This window comes from Drosophila mauritiana, chromosome 3L (genome assembly GCF_004382145.1).
Source record: "Drosophila mauritiana strain mau12 chromosome 3L, ASM438214v1, whole genome shotgun sequence".
Classification (NCBI taxonomy): Eukaryota; Metazoa; Arthropoda; class Insecta; order Diptera; family Drosophilidae; genus Drosophila; species Drosophila mauritiana.
Window position 1 is genome coordinate 15,869,993 of NC_046669.1, and position 18,420 is coordinate 15,888,412.

An 18,420-nucleotide genomic window follows, 5' to 3' on the forward strand; every position below is an offset into this window, starting at 1 on the left:
TTATTATATTCTACTATTATTATGTGTTTATTATTTGTCAATTCTTTAACGGCAGCAAAAGTTCTTAATATTAATTTTATAAACAAATCGCAATTGGTATTTTGGAGTGCCACCTTTTCTAAAACTTTTGTTCTGGCGGCGTCTGTACTGGCCACTAAAAATGCGGAAATGTACCCCGAATATACCAATTCAGTTGCGTCATTATCCATTGACAAATCGCAGATAGCAAAAGTGATAGATTTCTCAAAATGAATAGGTAACCGGCATCTCTCGTAGGAGGATCACGTGTTGGCCATTTAAAAATTGCCGGCTGAAAGTTGCGTCAACCCCAATAAATAATTATGCATGTGCGTGTCTAAAAATATATTTCTGGCTCAAAGCGGGCAATAACGAGTAAGCTAGCAACGATAACAGGGAAGGGATTCAACAGGAGGGACAACAGTGTCCCTTGACCACCTTGTGGCCAGTGGGAGGACGCTCCCCTAGGCAGCCACTATGTGGACGGGAATGGAGTTGCTGTAGCGTCCGAATGGCAGCCACGCAGCTGGGTAGAACAAAGGATAGCTCGGCGGCGGTGCAGAGCCCACAAGTGGTGGTGGCCCCAGTGGTGGTGGGGGAGCAGCAGCTCCAGCTGCCTGGCGGGGTGGTGGTGGAGCAGCCCGATGGGCAGGCGGCACATCGATCTCCTCGGCAGCATCCTGGATCTGACCCGCGGCCGCCAGGTGGATCAGAAGGAGGAGCACCACCTGAAATGGCCACCGATGGCGAGGCCTCATCATCTTTGAGCAAGTGCATCGACTTCTCGGCGGAGAACCGCTTGAGACTTACTAATTTCCTGTACATAGCTAATCCGAGCTGATAAGATCTGATAGCTCAACGTTCTGAAAACGAAATAAACATGACTGGAGCGACAGAACCCAGCTTTATAAATTTCTGAACCCAACCCGGCAGTTTTTGTGGGTCATTTCAAGACTTGCCGATGGATGGATCAATATATCCAGCTACGTTTTAGCATGCATAACACGGACTCGCATTCGATTTGTTTTTCGTTTTTCGTCACGCTTTTAAAAATACCAAACGAAACCAAAAGTGCAAAGCCATAATGCTCAATATTCTCCTTGGCTGGCTTCAAAATGGACTTGGAACCGATCTGGGAATGGACTGTGCATACCAATGGCCACGCATCACCTTCGCTTCAATGCGGGGCTTGGAATTTTCTCGACCGATTCTGCTATATATACCCGAGTGCCCGGGCTCTAGGAGATATCAGTCTAGTACTTGAGAACCAACAGTTCACAACCAACCCAAACAGCCAACATGTTCAAATACGTAAGGATCGCAGGATAGCTGGATTTCCCACCAAGCAACGGATTACTCACAAGCACTTTTCCTATCCTTTCAGTTCGCTCTGTGCCTGTTCGCCATCGTGGCCTGCGTGTCTGCCAAGCCGGCGGTGCTCGCTTCTCCTCTGGCCTACAGCGCCTACTCCGCTCCCTATGTGGCCGCAGCTCCTTACTCGGCAGCCTACACCGCGGCATACACCGCTCCAGTGGCCGCCGCCTACTCCGCCTACTCGTACCCCTATGCGTCCGCCTACTCCGCCTACCCCTATGCCGCCTACTACCGTTAAGACTGGATGAATGCATCGTGATCTTAACCTGACTGCTGAACTGGACCTGAATATATACATATACATAGCTATTGCAACAAGGATACGCACCTTCCTGCTAACCACCTGCAACATCCAATCTTCTTACATCCCTGGTGTTAGTTCGGCAGACTCTACATTTCCCCACCTCTGCCGACTGCTGAAAGTTAAGTCATGGGAACAGGACATACCACTTAAAGAAAGGAAATATTTTTGTTGAAATAAATACTGCATTTTGCGTAAAACGTACATCACTTGTTTATAATTTATTGCATCACATATTCAACTCTAATGTAAGGGAGTATATATAATCACATACTTTTAGGCGGTACTTATTTGCAATGGGAACTAAGTACTTGAAAAATTCTCAAAACTGGTCATTAAATTTGTTATACCATAAAATCCAATGGAAATATTTTTCATAAAGTTGGTTACCATGTTTTCATTAAATATTTCTCACACTAGTTCCATAATTAGCTAGCCCCTTAATTCTTTCATTTTCGTGGGCTTGAATTAATCAATCGCTTTCTTTAGCGTTTTATCAATAATTTGTTTTGCTTTTCAAAAATCAAGCAATCTTGTTTAGTTTTACATTACAAAGTTTTCATTATTTTTTGTACCTTAAAACCTATTATTTGTTCAATAAAAATAGGAAATGTACAGGACATTGTGTTCTTCGTGGTGGAATGTCTATGTTTGCATTGGATTAATAGGGTCAACGAGACCGCCGGTTTATTGAACTCGCGATTCCATTTATGCAAAGCTTTCGATTCCCTGTTTCTGGTGTCCTCAACCTTAAGCCAAGGGCTCAGCTCGATGACGTCCTTCGAAACTGGATAAACCGCTTCTATTTTTATTTGCATCTCTGATTAGAATGCAAAGTGGCGTTTTCGAGTGGCTGACAATTGAAACGTACAGAGTGAGCCGAACTCCGGAGATGGCCAAGACGGTTGGAATGACACGCACGTCCACAGCCAACAAAACGCACTGAGTGCTAAATTATGATAATTCAATCCGCAAACGACAGCTGCTGACGCCAGTTGCGGAAATGCTCAAGTTGGGCGGGAAAAAAATCATTTATTTTCAATAATAAATTCACAAGGAATGCGTACTATTCGCAGGCATATCGACAAACACAAATCTGCAAAACTTTAATTGTGCCAGTAAAAAGCGACCAAATGTTTGGCCCTGTTTTAGCCCTGGTACGTGATGGAAATGTTTTAAACTGGCTGGGTTTATGCTTTTTCGATGGGCGATTTGTCGAGGATGCAATGGATATTTAGCTATATAAACCACTTCAAACTCAGCACAAGACATCAATCAGAAGTCTAACTTCGAAGCTAGCACAAGCAAATCTATCAAAATGATGAAATTCGTAAGTTGCCAACATTTTTTAAGGATCATAATACAATGTTCCAATAATGCAACAAATAACAATCCTAAATTCAAACAAAAATACGCGTGTTTGAATAAAACATTGTAGATTTTTCAAACAATTTGTTATATTTATAGAACTTATTTTCATTGTGTATCTTAATGTTCTGTTTGTATGCATTTTATCCTGCAGTTTACCGTTGTCCTGTGCGCCCTGTTCGCCGCCGCCGCTGCCAATCCTGGTCTGCTGGCCTACAACGCCCCCCTGGCCTACTCCACCCCCCTGGCTTACAGCTCCCTGCCCGCTGCCGCACCCCTCGCCTACACCGCCGCCTACACCTCTGCCTACGCCCCCTACGTGGCCCCCTATGCCAGCAGCTACAGTGCCCACAGTGTGGCCCACAGCGCCGCCCTGCCCGCCGTTTATGCCGCCGCCCCTGTGGCCACCATTCTCAAGAAGTAAGATGTCCCAGGATGGCAAAGGGATCCTGCAAGGCTGCCGCACGTGTCCACCGGACGCCGTCACTGCCACGGCGAAAGATACAGATACAAACAGAGATGGAGATACATGCTCGCAGGCAAACAGAAATTAAAACGCAATGCATCAGGCCCACGCACTGACCGACTGAGAGCTGAATCGAGTTTTATTCCTTCCGTTTAATTTTAATCTTGCCGTGGGCATGGGGACTTTTCTTCAAAGGAAACAGATAGTGCAGGTTGTTCCCTGGAAGCTCTGTCTTATTGCAATAGATACCTGGTTGGGATTTTTATTATAGATATATGGCTTTAGTTTGTGAAATTACTTAGAATTAGAAGTTCAAGATAAAGGATATCATTGGCATTATAAACGAGTGCTGCAAGATTAAACTTATAAGATTTCCAATGGTTACTAGAACACCTTAAACTATTATATCATGAGAAGAATGAATTCGTTTAAGGTTAAATCAGGCCATCATTTTCATTAGACAGCTCCCATATGACAGAGTGCCCTCCAAGGGTGTGCCCAACTCTGGCCTGTTTGTGCACCCACTGCGGTTCATCGACACTTCGCCACGTTCCAGGACGCAATCCTTGAGCTTTGTTTACGCAGTTCGCAACCCATTATCCCTGATATCCCCCCTGCCCTTCGAGGTTTATGTGGCCAGCTCGCGGCACATTGTTTATCACTTTGATTGCAAGTTGCGTGTGTGTTGGCTTAGAGGTCAATGCATTTCCATCGCCACTGCGAATATGGAACTACATTGAGGGGCGCCGCTTAAATTGCATTTTGCTAATCACCCGCCATCGATAAGTTGAACGAAGCCACGCCTCAAACGAACCCGCCACGCCAACTCTGGCATTAATCATACGCCGCGTGCAACCGTCGAAAAGTTTGAAAATCAAATCAAGCGAACGACATTTAACTAAGAAACAACATTTTGCAAATTAATTCAAGTCTTTGAGTTGCTGATTCTCAGTTCTCCTCGATGTTTTCAACGCCTTCATCACGCCCGCCCTGTAAAAGCTGAAAAACGCCTCATTCTGCACGTGCAGTTGCACTTCTTGCAGCTAATTTACTTGTTTTGCGGCTGCAGTCGGAAAATTAAATTAAAATTTAACGCTGCCTTTTGTCTCGATGGTCACGCCCCATTAATCAGCTGCCCCCTCGCAAAACATGCGGCGACTTATAATTGCCGAAGCCCCAGAAGTTGCACTTAAACGTTCAGTTTCCCAGACTGCAGCGGAGTGGGTACTCTATGAAGGAGTTGCTTAGATGGGGTGTGTAAGCTTAAATTAACACAAGTTAAATATTGTCAAATAGTCTAATTTACTGTTTAAATGTTGCACTTTAGGTTAGTTTCAAATGCTGTCCTGTAATAGTTAGTAAAGGTAAGTCTATATTATATGTATGTCTTAATTAAGGATATCAAAATAATTGTTTTCTAAGTTTATAACTAAGTATAAATATATGGTTTGTGGATGCAACTCTATTGTTAATGTGTAGCAGTACCGTATCACTATGTAATCTATTTAATACTAGACGCTCTCTTCAAATTGAATATGATATCCCACCTACCTTCAATTAGCAGTACGCATATGAACTTGGCCAACTAGGGTACTTCTAGGCCCATGTGCTATAATTACCCCCCGCTGTTTGGTGACTGCTTAGGCGATTACAACAATCTTGTCTAATTGACAGTTGTACACTGTCATTCGAGAGCATTGGAACGATAATGGCGGGCCTGCGTCGATTAGAACTTGCTGCGATCAATTTGCGGAGACATCAATAAGAAGCCAAACCCGATTTAAAGGCGCTCGCATTTCAGCTGTGCTGGCCAATAAATTGCGTTTTGATTTAATCGCCGTGTTGCACAAGTGCCACAAAATTAATTGCCAGCGATTTTTCGCACCGTGTAGATATGGCAGCGCGGCAGCAACGGCGCATTGAGCCGGATCTCAGGAGGCACTTAATTGAAATGCTTGGCTAGTTTGATTTACAGCCCAAGAGTGCAAATCGGGTGGAGAACTTCGGCTGGACTGGACCATACCATCGGCATCGGAATCGCCCACACGGCGTATGCGTATGCAAATCCCCATTTGAGTTACGCATTGGGAGTCCGGCTCCCACTTTTCCCCCCCTTCTTCGCCAACTTGTATTGTCAACTGCTTTTTGCCTTTCCATTTGCCCGCGGGCTTTTCTGGACTGAGCTAGGCCTTCTCCTTAACCCTTTTGTTGCCAGTGGGTGTTAATTGGACCCACGAACGCAACATGTTGAACCTTTAAGTTGTGCTGGGGTTTTTACCATCAGAAGCTTCGATTTCATTAAAATATCTCAAAATTATTCATTTTAATATCTGATTGGTTCGTCGCTTGTTATTAATTCTATAAAAATCATTTATAATTATAGCATTTGTGTTTTAACCTAAACAAATTAGCGCACAAGAAAAGTGCTTAACTAATATTATATTTAATAAAACATATTACATTGAGTATTACTAACTTGCGCAGAAGGTGTTAAGTGCACGCATGCACTTTTGGTTTGACTACGGCCTGCAGGGCGGTTATTTCAACAAGTGCGGGCCTGGGTCTCCAATCCAACTCCCCCCAACCGCCCCCTTTTTCAGCCACGCCCCTTTCATAAGTGTTAAGTGCTTGGAGCTTGCGTAAGGCGCTGTCTGGAAAATATGCTTCGAGTGGGTCGCCGGCAATTAAGTGGCAGCCGCAGTTCCTTTGGCATTGTTGCTGCAGTCGCATGAGTTATGGGTGCACTGGCTCATAAGTTGGCACCGCCAGAGGCGTCGCTTCGCCCAGGATCCCCTCCAGTTGCACGAGAAGAACGACCTTGCCCACGCCCCTGCGTCTGCGATCGTTTATTGTTCTGGGCACACACTGCATTTGCCCCACATAGAACGATCTCGAGGCGGATCTGGATCTGGTTTTGCTTCGGTTTTACGCACAGGTGTGTATCTGCCACGCCCCTTTCATTGCCGGCCTGTGTTGTAATTATTGAGACTTTGGCTCCGAATGCTCGAGCATTTACTGCGAAAATTTCTACAGCAAAATAGCCTCACGCATTTAAATGAATTTAAACGGCGGAATGGGCGAAACTTGTTGCCTGCATGGAAATAAATGCATACAAGAACCCAAAAAGGCAAGATACAAAATGCAATTTAAGTTTTTCTCACGCACACCTTGTCGCGGCGTCGGCATAAGGTAAATAGACCAAAAACAAATTTATCAGAAATTATTCAAAATCAAAACAAAAATGGTCGCGGTGTTGATTGATTCGGAATACCCTTTGAATGGAGATAATTATGAATATCGAATATATATAGCATAAAACATAGATATAATATAATATAATATATAATATATAGATAGATAGATATTTTTATAAATATATGAAATATAGTAAGTGTTTGACAAAATAAGTTCTAATAGTTTAAATAAGTAAATATAAATATTTAATTATTGTAGCTACAAAATAACTCATAAGAATAGTAGAGGAATCTGCTGAGATGTATAATTGAGTATCTAAATTCAATGAAAAATTTATGAGATATTTCATATAATGACTTTCCTAATTAGGTATTGAAATCCTTCTAACTCATTGGATAAAAACCATCTCGCATTTAATTCTGTTGCAACCACCCACCGAAAGGGTATGGCCAAATCCCAGCCCAGGCCCACATCCGCGTTTTCTGGGGCGGGGCCAGGTGGTGCTCTGGTGGGTCCCATGCCTCCACCGCCATCTCGATACTCGACAGGCCAGCTTTGCATGTGGCTCTCTTGGACTCGGTTTTGGGCTACGAGTATGCCTATGCCTATGTCTCTCGTTTGAACAAAAGTAAAAGTCTCTGGGCCGCCAGTTTGGATCCGTTCTCGTGCTGCATTTTGGCCAGGTCTTTGGGGGCTATAAAAGCATTTGTGCCTTAGACAGCGGCATTATTCAGCTTTGTGTTCTTGCCACGAGTTCAACTTGCAACCAAAACCAAAATGTTCAAATACGTAAGTGGAACTGATATATGATACTCTGAAAAGTCCTTTGTTAGTATCTTATTTTTCCCATCAACTAGTTCGTTTTTGCCGCTTTCTGCCTGGCCAGCGCTGCTGCTGCTCCTGGCTATTTGGGAGGATTAGCTGCTCCGGCCTTGCCGCTAGCTGCAGCTGCTCCGGCCATCTCCTATGGACACGCCTTGGCTGCTCCCTCGATTGCTTCCTACGGACTGGCCCCTAGGCTTAGCTATGCCGCTCCGGCCTTGGCGCACGCTCCTCTGGCTGCTCCGGCCCTTTCCGCCTACGGACTGGGTTATGGTCACGGTCCCATTGGCCTGGCTCATGCTCCTTTGGGACTGGCTCACGCCCCTCTGGCCGCTCCCTTGGGATTGGGCTACAAGTCGGCCTATCCTGCTCTGGGTGCTCCTCTGGGACTGGGCTACAAGACAGCTCTGGCTGCTCCTGCCTATGGACTCGCTCATGGATGGTAAACGAGGTCCATCCCACCCAGCATCGTTTTCCGCATGCATTTCGTTTTGTTTGGATCGGTCAGAAATGAGATGTAAATACACAGAGAAAAAAAGGAGAGAAAGCAGTGAAGGTTTTGTGAAGTGAAATCAAATTGTTAAAAAACAGATTGTGAAGAGTGGGTTTGATGTTGAAATATATTTCGATTGATTTTAAAAACTAAACATAACCAGCGTGTTTCATTTGATCAAGAGTTTAAGGCATTATGAAAAACTTGCTGACAATTTTCAGATTTTTTAAGTATTTGGATGTTCCTTATAGCCAAAGTTTTGAATCGTAAACGATCTTGTTCAGAATATCAAAAATGTGCTTTATATACATTTATGTATCAAAATATTTGTTTAGTATAGGCAATGAGGAAAATTCTAAATTTATCTTAAAGGCCCGTGAGAAAATAGATCCCAGTTAAAAAAAAAAACGGTTGACCATGATTCTAGTTTTTTGTACATTTCTTGCTTTGTCTTTATTGATTTATTGACTTGCTGAGTGACTGACTGAATAAGATTTGGGTACTGCGAAGTATATGACTTGATTGAAAACTCTCACATGTTGCACGCTCGTCTCGGCTCCACCTGGCTTAACTTAACTTGACTTGGAAGCACCTCTACCAACCGTGGCCATAGCCATAGCCCAGTCCGTATCCCAGACCCAGACCCAGACCGTGTCCTCCGTACAGTCCATGGCCGTAGCCTCCGAGATATCCGTGACCCAGGCCATAGCCATAGCCGCCCAAGTAGCTTTTGCCGATGATCGTCTTGGAAATGATGGGTGCATGGTAGCCCAATCCCAGACCCAGGCCTCCATAGTGGCCGCCGTAGCCGTGGCCATAGAGTCCTCCGTAGTGCCCGATTCCTAGACCCAATCCCAAGCCATATCCACCGTAGCCATGACCTATTCCGAGTCCAATGCTGGGCGATGGCGATGGAGCAGGAGCTGGAGATGGTTCTGGAGCGGGCTCAGGAGCAGGAGCTGCCAGGATGGAGGTCGTCAAGCAGGCGATTGTAATGAGTAACAGCTTTAAATGAAGAAAAGATAAATGTTATTTATATATATTATATCTTTATTCAAAAGTATTTTTCATTAATAATTGTATTATCCTTTGATATCCTGGTGCTACTTACTCCTTTCATCTTGTTGTAGGTAATTTTCCTGCTGCTTCTGTGGAGACTTAACCAATTGTGTTGCTGCAGTTGATCCCAGCAGGCCTCTTTTATACCAAATCCCAGTTCAGTGGATTGCATCCCCACATGGACATCGATGATCTAATGAGCAGTGCCACAAAGTAAATCTAATTCGCCTGACAAGTTGCCCAAGTTAGCGGCATGCCACAAAACAATCCGTAGCTGCTGTAAATAAAAAGAAAATCCAACACCTGTTTTTTTTTTGCCTTTTGGGCCAGCATTGTATAATCTGCAATCGAGTTTGGCATTTACCAGTCCACAATGGTTCCAGTTCCAGTTTTTAATTTGGCCTGTGGGCATTTTAAGTCTGGTGGGTGGCCTTTTCCTTCGTTTCATTCATGGGATTCCGGTTGGCTCTGATCAAGATCTGATCAAGAACTAAGATCTTTACTTCGGGTCAATGGTCTGTATATTTTAATTTAGTTGAGAAATGAGAGAACATATAAGTAAAAGTTTAGGTTCCTCGAAAAAAAAACGTTTTATATTCATGGATTTAATTTAAATATATTTCAAAATCTATTTTTCACGAATCTATAACATAAGTATATACTAAACAAAATCTGTGTGTGTCAGATTGGCCACAAAACCAACTTCTTTATAGGGAGTGCGCTAATATTAAACCTAAAACAACGTTTATAACAGCCGCTGAATAAAGTCAAGCTAATCAATTCTTAACACCTCCAAAGCCACATAAAATAGCTCGAAAAACACAAGATTGGGCAATGATTAAAATTGAAAAGAGACATCAAAACGGGTAAACAAAGGCAAATACGCAGACGTGTGACCAACTAACTCATACTCCCAAAAAAAAAAAACCAACAAAAAGCCGAGAAATGTAAGACAACAAAAGCAAGCAACCAACCCAATATGCCATAATTAAGTGCACAAAAGAGTCACTGACTCTTTGATAATCTTCGGCGTTGACGCTTTAAACTTGAACTTGAAAACGGGTTTCTTTTCGAAGAGAAGGGGACAAGAGGCCAAGTGGAGTAGTGCTCCCACTACTGGGATGTTGCAACAGGTTCCAGGTGGCAAGGAATATGCAGTTGCTGATCTCGGGGGATTGTCAACCGGTTTACCCCTCCTAACTGTTTAAAAGCGCAATGAAAATCCAGCGATGAAGACGAGCCTATAAATTGATTGGCCTTCGGCTGCATTCAGCTTAGTCCAACTGCAGTTCTGACCACAAAATCACCAGAGAATGCTCAAGGTAAACAGGATAGATATACTCAGTACCCATTAAGAAACTGTATCTGAAAGATCTCATTTTAGCTCTTCGTGCTATTCGCCCTTTTGAGTGGTGGCTTGGCCGCCACGGTTATCTACCATCACCCGGTGATCTATCATCATCCTCTGCCGGTTGCCTCCACGCCCCAGGAGTTGGCTCAGCATCCTGGCTACACCATCGTGGCACCTCTTACCAAGATTGCCCACGTCACCTACGATTCGGTGCCCATTTCACACACGCCCTACGAACATGTTCCGCTGTTCCAGAGGATTGGTCATGTGAAAAACATAAGGTTCTAGCCTAGAAAGAAATAGTTTTACGTATAAATAAAAACGTATAATAATCATAATATTAAAACATAATAATAATCAATAATACATTACTTTTTACATTGCTCCTATCATTGATGAATTGATGATGAATGAAAGATTCCATAAAACTTATGATGATGTTCGATTGTTAAGAAATATGAAATATGATTTTGGATGGTATGATCCAAGGCAGCTATGATAGGAAATACCACTAAAATTCTACCAAGTAAACTTCCTCAAAGAAACAAACACGTTTGTAAATTTGATTAATTGATAATTGTTTATTCGCCAAGCATTGCTGCTCTCTAGGAGATAAAGATTTGGGCTAGTTTCTACAATCTAATAGGACGGATGGGAGTGGATGAGCTGGGTGATCCTACAGCTAAGTCCTTAGAAGAAGTAAGGGGCGGGAGCGAACTTGGGGGCCACAGCCAGAGGCGCTGGGACTGGAGCAGCCAGGGGAGCGGCGAAGGGTCCGAATCCGAACTTGGCTGGTGCGGCGAAGGCAACGGGCGCCGGAGCAGGGGCGAAGCCCAGAGGAGCAGCCACTGGAGCGGGAGCGGCGAAAGCAACCTTGGCGGGAGCAGCAAAGGCCACTGGAGCAGGAGCAGCAGCCACTGGCAGAGGAGCAGGAGCGGCAAAGGCTACTGGAGCGGGAGCAGCAACTGGAACGGGCAGGGGAGCGGGAAGGGGAGCAGCGAAGGCCACTGGAGCTGGAGCAGGAGCCACTGGGTATGCCACGGCGTGGTTGATGCGGTGGGCATTGAAGCTGGAGGCATAGGGAGCCACCACTCCGGCGGTGGCCACAGGAGCAGCCAGGGGAGCTGCGAAGGCAGGAGCCAGTGGAGCAGCCAGAGGAGCCGGAGCATGGAAGGGCAGGAGTCCAGCCTGAGCAGAGGCCACGCAGAGGGCAACGAGCTGTAAGTGAAGGTATATATATATAATCCAATTCGCTAGATCCGGACATCCTTTGCAACTCACCACAATCTTGGCGAACATTTTGATTGGGGGATTGGGGATGGTTGGTTTGCTAGGTGTGATTAGCTTGAAGGCAGACTGAGCTGTGATATCCAATTGTGCACTGGGTAACGCTTTTATAATTCTGTAGCCCTCGGAATATCCATGGACGCGCATACGAAAACACCTTGGAAGACTTTCTATATTGGGAGCTGATGAAGGGCGTTGCTGGATCGGTGCGATATATGTACTTAATAATCAATCGGTTGCCTCTTACGTCGATCGCCCCCGAAAACTTTCATAATTGCACGCCATTCCCGACCATAACCTAGGTTAATATTGGGCAAGATTTCGCTTTGGGTTTTGGCCGGGTTTATGACAGTTGGGGTTTTCGAATGTTTTCGAATATTTTCGGTGGGTGGTGCTTTTGTAATGAGCTGCAATTATTTACCCAGAGTACGTGTTACTTGGCTCAATCATTTAATTGAATTACCACTTTTTTCGTCCACCCGCTTTTTGTTTCTTGTTGCAACAATTGTCGCGTGTTTGGGCCGGGTTTGTGTCTGGAATTTCTGATTTGATTTCTTGTTGCGTGCAGTTCGAAATCCACTAACAACATTTCTGTGCCCCACTTATGAGTGTGTGTGTGTGTTTGTGTTGCAAATAGTTTGTGTGTGTGTGTTGGCCGAATAAATGAAACCCCATTTGGCGACATTACGAGGCGTCTGGTTCGTAATGAGAGTCTGAATCAGATAGCGAATATGTTTCCTTTTGCTAATTTTTGGTAGGCCTATGATTTTATCAACCGCAGTTACATTCCCTGGGATTTCTATTTTTGGAAATAATTGGTAAGAATGTGTGGGAATACTGCATATATTTTCATATATTTTGCTTAAGAACTCAATGATTGAATTCTACTGTTAACAGAGGCTTAAACTGAATATGAATGTACCTATTTGATTAATTCAATTTCGTTTGATTATAGTCAATATTTAATCGATAATTTATTGTACAATGCATGAATTTTATTTTTTCGTTTTATGTTACTATATTTATTCGATAAATTAATGTATAATGCAGGTATACTTGTAGATTATCGCTTTACATTTCCTAGCTGACTCTAATTACTCTTTGGTGAGGTTTTCATCATCCCTAAGATTGGGATGATCACCACAGCGAGTGGTGATGGTGATGGGCGAACTTCAGGGGCAGGGCTTTGAGATGGGCGTGTGGCGTGGCCAGCAGCTTGGGAAAGGCGTAGCCAATGGACACGCGGTGGGTGGTGGTCTTCGGTCCGGGAATGGCACGGTAGGTGGGTGCAAAGGGCACCGCCTCCAAGACGGGTGGCAGCACTTGATGGGTGACACTGGGCACATGGAACTCGGGCAAAAGAGGAGTAGGAGCTGGCAGGAAGGCTGGAGCTGGTAGTAGTGGTGCAGGAGCGGGAAGAAGTGGTGCAGGAGCGGGCAAAAATGGTGCAGGAGCTGGTAATAGAGGAGCAGGAGCCGGTAACAGTGGAGCTGGAGCAAATACAGGTTGTGGTGGAGCATATACAGGAGCCGGAGGAGCAGGTCCATAAACTGGTGGTGGAGGAGCAAATACAGGTGGTGGAGGAGCAAATGCTGGTGGAGGAGCCACCACAGGAAGCAAAGGAGCTGGCGGAGGAAGGACCGATTCCTGCACCGCGTAATCCAAGTGGTGCGGCAGAGCATGCAAGGAATCCAAGTGGCTCAGATGATGTCCGTCAAAGTGGTTGACATGGTGGGGATCAAAGTGATTGTAGTGAAGATGAGAAGGCTTTGCCTCACCACCCACCAGCAGGAAAGCCAATGCAAAGGCCTAAAAATATGGGTACTAATTAATACCTTTGGTCAATAGAACTTTGGAGTCCTTACCCATGTCAGTTGCCACATCTTGCTTGGGGGATTTGAAGTTCGGTTTCTTTGGGGCAGTAGCTTCTCGATCGATGTGCTCGACCTGTTGGTTCGGCTGCTAATGTCTTTGCATTGTCAAATTCAATTAATATTTATAGCGAATTGAAGGCGGTACGCAATCAAAAGACTTGCACTTGCATTTCTTCACTTTCGACGGCGACTTGGCCCACTCACCTAACTTAATGGGTTGCTTCATTTGGAGGGAGGCAACCCAATCCCATTTAGTTGGTCAGCAAGTCGTGACTGCGACGGCGACTGGCACTGCCTTCGATCGAGGGGCCAATAACTTCTTGGGCGATTCGAAAGCACGGCCCATGATTATATAACATGGGGCCAACCAAGCCCATTGACAGTTGCCCATAAGTGGAATATGATTATGATAACCCATAAATATTGCTTTGACCATAAATAACAATCGATATTGCGCCTTAGGTGACAACGCAATCACAACAAATATTGTTTACATGGTGACTAAGTTGTCTGACTTGAACTTCCCTAAGTCAAACTTATGTTGCTATTTTGTCAATATTATCTTCACAATTCAATGCAGCTGTTAGAAAAAAATTCCATTTAAAATTAAATGCAGACCTATAATATATGCATAATTTGTATTAAATGATATCCACCAATAAACAAGCTTATTTTGAATATCAAAAGAAAGAGTGAGAAACGAGAAATTCAGAGCATTGCTTTATGAAATGGAAAGTTCTAAAAATGTATAAAAAAAAAATTAAATAACTTCCTCCATCTGAAATCTGGAAATATATGGATGCTTGATAAAAAGACTTGCACAAAAGGAATTATCAAATCAAAAATTGATCAAAGTTAAGTTAAGAAAATATTTTATATTTACTTTAGAATTATATATATATTGACCCAATAGATATGAGTGTCCAATAGAAATCCCATGAACCAAAAGATCCAATAAATCCTAATAGCTTCGTTTTTAATTAATTATTCAATTAATTTTGCAAATAATAAGAAGGTGCGCTCTAATTGTTTGGTCGTAATTTATTATCAGGTTTTTTTTTTACAAAAATTGTCTATAGTTTGGCCTGCTTCACAGGTGTGTCCTTAGACCACCACTGGAGCTGGGGCAGCAGCGGCGATGGGAGCAGCATAGGATGCAGCGTAGGGGGCGGCGTAGGGAGCGGCGTAGGGAGATGCCAGGTAGGGTGCGGCGTAGGGCGAGGCATAGGGATAGGCGGAGTAGGCGGCGGCGGCATAGGGTGCAGCGGCCAGAGGAGCAGCAACGGGAGCAGCGGCCAGAGGAGCAGCAACGGGAGCAGCGGCCAGAGGAGCAGCGACGGGAGCAGCGGCCAGAGGAGCAGAGTAGGCGGCGGCCAGAGGAGCAGCAGCGTACTTGGCCACCACGGCGGGGGCAGCTGGGATTCCGGACACATAGCGGCTGGAGTAGGGGCCGGCGAACTCGAACGGAGCGGTGGTGTAGGAGGACAGAGTACCGTCGTAGTTGTTGCGGACATCCACCTGGCTGCTGCCACCTGCGGCGTACAGAGGAGCATTGGCGTAGGCCAGGGGAGCAGCCAGAGGAGCAGCCAGTGGAGCTACAACTCCTGGTTTGGCCGCAGAGCAGGCGATGAGGGCAGCGAGAACCAACTGGAAAATAGGATAGGTAATCATTATCCGGCACTTAGTCCACCTGCTTGGGCAATAATCCCCATAGGATCACTTACAAACTTGTACATATTGCTGTGGTTGGGTTTGTTTAAAGCTCTTGAGCGATAATGTTCATTTGGAGCCAGCCCAGTGGCTTATATAGCTCGTGCCCATATCCGTGCTCTTTGGGGGACATTCTGTCTGAGCCGACTTTTGGTCGCTTCTTCTTTAGCTGGCCCACCTGGTCGAGTGCCAAGTAGCATACATGATCGCCATTTGGGCAAGACGTGCTCCGCCTTCAATTGCCCAATGGACTGTCGGAAGTTGTCCAAGTTGTCGCTTGGATATTTCGGCTGCACTTGGACAAATGTTTGAGCTTTGGTATATAGAAGATGATAATCTGATTTGAAAGCATAAATATTTTATTTTATTTGAAAATTTTAACTTTCAGTATTTAGTGAAGAGTATTTCCATACATTTCTTTCAAAACTATTGATATAGCATACCAAGTTTTAGCCTCTATCAATTTTTCCAAGTGCAGTGATCCACATTTGTATGCAATTGAAGACTGACTCGGTGGCCGGGCTGTCTTGGCGTAATTTGCAGTCTGTTTGGGCCATCAATGTGCGCCGCTTCGCATTGAATTGGCCGCAATCTAAGTCAAATTGGCCATTAAAATGGTACCCCCTCCTCAAAGGCCACGATTCCGGCCCACTAAGTGTCTCATTAGTTCACTTTTTAATGGCTCGCAGCAGAGTCGCCAATAAAAGGCGGTCGTAAATTTTACTCTCATCCTAGCCGACGGGTCTTCAGTGTTTTCGTGTTGACCTGACCTTGACGCCACCTGGCCACAGGATGTGATGCAGCCTCATCCTCATGCAGTGGGTCTCATCATTTCGCTTCGGCTTAATTGGCCAACAAGGTGCGCGGAGCCGAATGATCGAGCAGTCGAAACCGGCTAGCGGACTTAATGAGCCATCGCTGCTCTCTCGGTCACGTGCTGGCCTGGTCAGCAGCATCGTCGTCATCTGATGGCTTGGTGTCTCCGATTTGCATTGTTTTACTCTTTATGATCGGGTACTTTTGCTATTTATCAATGTTTGTAAATTAGTATATTCCAGTGTCAATGACTTGGTGGAACAACCCAAGAGGAGGATGATTTCAAAGAGCGAGTTTATAAAAGATCCAAGTTTTTCTGTAGTTCAGCCACAAAATATTACTTACAAATTGGACAGTGTATCTATATGGTCGTTATTTTATAGCTGCTTCTCGAATGCGATACGATGATGACGCCGATCTCAAGGTTGTCGCGATGACGAGTCGAGAGGGCGATATATAAGTATATATATATAAATGATGTCTGGTGATCAAGTTGCCCCACGCATGTAACTGTATACTTTTCCATATATTCTGTATTCTGTATCCGCATTGTGGCCACTTTTGATCGGATTGATCCAATCTTGGCAGCAACCACAGCTGGTACAGTCCAACTCCAAGGGTGACCTCTTCTCGTTCACTTGTCAATACAATTTCTGGACAGAAATTCTCAACCGATGACGCGCCAATTTTCCGGTGACTCAAGCACGGAAATGTGTACATATTTAACCATCTTCATCTTCATCGCCATCATCATCGCCATCAACTTCTTGTCTTCAGCACTCCACTTAGCAGCTGTGCGATCCGCTCACTTCCTAGTTAACCTTTTAAGTTTGTTTGAAATCTGATTTAGAGGCTCATCAGCAGCTTTATCCCTCTTAGAAATTATTTGGCTGTCGTCAGTAGCGTTTGCTTTAATTGATTTTTAAGACCCAAATTTATGCAGACCACATTTCTAATTCCCGTTTTTGTCTTCGCGGGAAGCAGGTTCTATACGGCAGGCATAAATATTTATAGATATATAGATAGATCCAGATCCCAGTTCCCAGTTCCGTTCCCAGATCTGATCAATGACACTTGACTTTAATTGGCTTTCATAAATATACGTCAAAAGTTAGTCGTTGTATCGATTTCTTTTGTTTTCACAAGAGAATTCCGAATACCAATGCCAAGTTTGAGGTCTCATTATGAGGCGCGAATGGAGATGAAGATCTCTTGGCCCGATTTGTGTGTATGTAAATAGCAACCATTAACCCATCGGAGGAGAGTGAAAGGTGTAAATCCAATGGACGAAGACCTCTTTTTTTTGTGTGCCCGCGTATTAACCTTCAAAACATTATGCAAATGCAGTCTCCATCGATGGCAATGAGACTAAAAATGGCCAATAAAAAGAGACTCAACCGAAAGGCTAAGCTTAGATGGCAAGTTTATTATCAATGTGTATTCGCTAAGAGCAGAAGTCATCGCAGTTTGATGATCAGTCGGGATGGCTCTGGCTCCATTAAATGTATTTTTATTCTATGGGCTAGGATAGCAGGACTAGCGCCTCTGGATCTGCGGTGTTCCATAGGAAGTTAGCCCCGTAGTTCTGGGCACACTGGCGTATGGTGCTCCAGCCTGCAGCGGAAGTTGTGCCACATTCAGTGGAGCAATGCCGAAGGGCACTGGCAGCTTGAGGTTCAGCGAGTTGGCATCCACAGAAGCGGATGATATGGAACGACCTGTGGCTGATCCCGCCGCAGCTGATACCCTAGCCACCTGCTGGGGCTGTGGTGCCGGGGGAGCCACCTGGAGGGCAGACGACGGTGCTCCAAATACGTAACCCTGGCTGGTCAGAGCCTGGGTGAAGGCGGCATGCTCCAAGGCAGGCTCAGAAAACTGACGAGCCACTTGGGGATACTGCTGGTTCTGTTGGTACTGGTTCCTCTGGCTCCGGTGCACGGCTGGCCTGTTGGGAGCGGGATAGTGGTAGTAACCCAGCTGGGTGCTGGGTGCAATCGAGTAATCCAGGTGGGAGACATCGGCCAGAGCCAAGCTCATGAGTTGCAGCAGAGTAATCCACACACAAGTCAACTGAAAGTGATTTGATGGAGTTAAACCTTGATAGCTCTTCACACACTAGATATTGCTCTCACATTGGGCGCCATTTCACTTCACTTTTCTTTGGGTTCCAGTTCTTGAGGTAAATACAGTTTAAAGGCCAATCTTTTTGCCGGATCTTAAAATCGTTGATGTGCGCTGGCGCAGCTTGGGCAGCTGATTAAAATTTGTGAGCCAGCTGAAGATGCT

General features: G+C 44.8%; 10 protein-coding genes across 10 annotated transcripts; 4 read left to right on the forward strand and 6 right to left on the reverse strand.

Moving 5' to 3' along the window:
- Positions 1-482: 482 nt before the first annotated feature.
- LOC117141111 (endoglucanase A) lies at positions 483-843 on the reverse strand. The gene is made up of 2 exons (XM_033304434.1): positions 829-843; positions 483-746 (listed from the first exon to the last, which is right to left on the reverse strand). Exons 1-2 carry the CDS (start codon positions 841-843, stop codon positions 483-485), a joined length of 279 nt encoding a protein of 92 aa, XP_033160325.1.
- A 436-nt stretch (positions 844-1,279) lies between these two features.
- LOC117141113 (vitelline membrane protein Vm26Ab) lies at positions 1,280-1,897 on the forward strand. Its single transcript, XM_033304436.1, has 2 exons — positions 1,280-1,329; positions 1,403-1,897. The coding sequence occupies exons 1-2, from the start codon at positions 1,318-1,320 to the stop codon at positions 1,628-1,630; spliced, it is 240 nt and encodes a 79-aa protein (XP_033160327.1). The 5' UTR covers positions 1,280-1,317; the 3' UTR covers positions 1,631-1,897.
- A 714-nt stretch (positions 1,898-2,611) lies between these two features.
- Positions 2,612-3,653, forward strand: LOC117140444. The gene is made up of 2 exons (XM_033303368.1): positions 2,612-3,023; positions 3,216-3,653. The coding sequence occupies exons 1-2, from the start codon at positions 3,012-3,014 to the stop codon at positions 3,483-3,485; spliced, it is 282 nt and encodes a 93-aa protein (XP_033159259.1). The 5' UTR covers positions 2,612-3,011; the 3' UTR covers positions 3,486-3,653.
- A 3,751-nt stretch (positions 3,654-7,404) lies between these two features.
- LOC117140443 (cuticle protein 10.6) lies at positions 7,405-8,072 on the forward strand. The gene is made up of 2 exons (XM_033303367.1): positions 7,405-7,511; positions 7,580-8,072. The coding sequence occupies exons 1-2, from the start codon at positions 7,500-7,502 to the stop codon at positions 7,988-7,990; spliced, it is 423 nt and encodes a 140-aa protein (XP_033159258.1). The 5' UTR covers positions 7,405-7,499; the 3' UTR covers positions 7,991-8,072.
- Positions 8,073-8,458: 386 nt separating this feature from the next.
- On the reverse strand, positions 8,459-10,148 carry LOC117141428 (keratin-associated protein 21-1). Its single transcript, XM_033304866.1, has 4 exons — positions 9,887-10,148; positions 9,461-9,613; positions 9,149-9,373; positions 8,459-9,042 (listed from the first exon to the last, which is right to left on the reverse strand). Exons 3-4 carry the CDS (start codon positions 9,266-9,268, stop codon positions 8,632-8,634), a joined length of 531 nt encoding a protein of 176 aa, XP_033160757.1. The 5' UTR covers positions 9,269-9,373; positions 9,461-9,613; positions 9,887-10,148; the 3' UTR covers positions 8,459-8,631.
- Positions 10,149-10,310: 162 nt separating this feature from the next.
- LOC117141429 lies at positions 10,311-10,818 on the forward strand. Its single transcript, XM_033304867.1, has 2 exons — positions 10,311-10,418; positions 10,481-10,818. Exons 1-2 carry the CDS (start codon positions 10,410-10,412, stop codon positions 10,733-10,735), a joined length of 264 nt encoding a protein of 87 aa, XP_033160758.1. The 5' UTR covers positions 10,311-10,409; the 3' UTR covers positions 10,736-10,818.
- A 186-nt stretch (positions 10,819-11,004) lies between these two features.
- On the reverse strand, positions 11,005-11,828 carry LOC117141427 (skin secretory protein xP2). Its single transcript, XM_033304865.1, has 2 exons — positions 11,729-11,828; positions 11,005-11,665 (listed from the first exon to the last, which is right to left on the reverse strand). The coding sequence occupies exons 1-2, from the start codon at positions 11,744-11,746 to the stop codon at positions 11,138-11,140; spliced, it is 546 nt and encodes a 181-aa protein (XP_033160756.1). The 5' UTR covers positions 11,747-11,828; the 3' UTR covers positions 11,005-11,137.
- A 1,025-nt stretch (positions 11,829-12,853) lies between these two features.
- LOC117141426 (extensin) lies at positions 12,854-13,877 on the reverse strand. The gene is made up of 3 exons (XM_033304864.1): positions 13,813-13,877; positions 13,600-13,681; positions 12,854-13,543 (listed from the first exon to the last, which is right to left on the reverse strand). The coding sequence occupies exons 2-3, from the start codon at positions 13,615-13,617 to the stop codon at positions 12,872-12,874; spliced, it is 690 nt and encodes a 229-aa protein (XP_033160755.1). The 5' UTR covers positions 13,618-13,681; positions 13,813-13,877; the 3' UTR covers positions 12,854-12,871.
- Positions 13,878-14,631: 754 nt separating this feature from the next.
- Positions 14,632-17,469, reverse strand: LOC117141359 (cuticle protein 16.5). The gene is made up of 2 exons (XM_033304766.1): positions 15,333-17,469; positions 14,632-15,255 (listed from the first exon to the last, which is right to left on the reverse strand). Exons 1-2 carry the CDS (start codon positions 15,342-15,344, stop codon positions 14,713-14,715), a joined length of 555 nt encoding a protein of 184 aa, XP_033160657.1. The 5' UTR covers positions 15,345-17,469; the 3' UTR covers positions 14,632-14,712.
- Positions 17,470-17,540: 71 nt separating this feature from the next.
- On the reverse strand, positions 17,541-18,395 carry LOC117141360. Its single transcript, XM_033304767.1, has 2 exons — positions 18,267-18,395; positions 17,541-18,204 (listed from the first exon to the last, which is right to left on the reverse strand). The coding sequence occupies exons 1-2, from the start codon at positions 18,276-18,278 to the stop codon at positions 17,671-17,673; spliced, it is 546 nt and encodes a 181-aa protein (XP_033160658.1). The 5' UTR covers positions 18,279-18,395; the 3' UTR covers positions 17,541-17,670.
- Between the last annotated feature and the right edge of the window lie 25 nt (positions 18,396-18,420).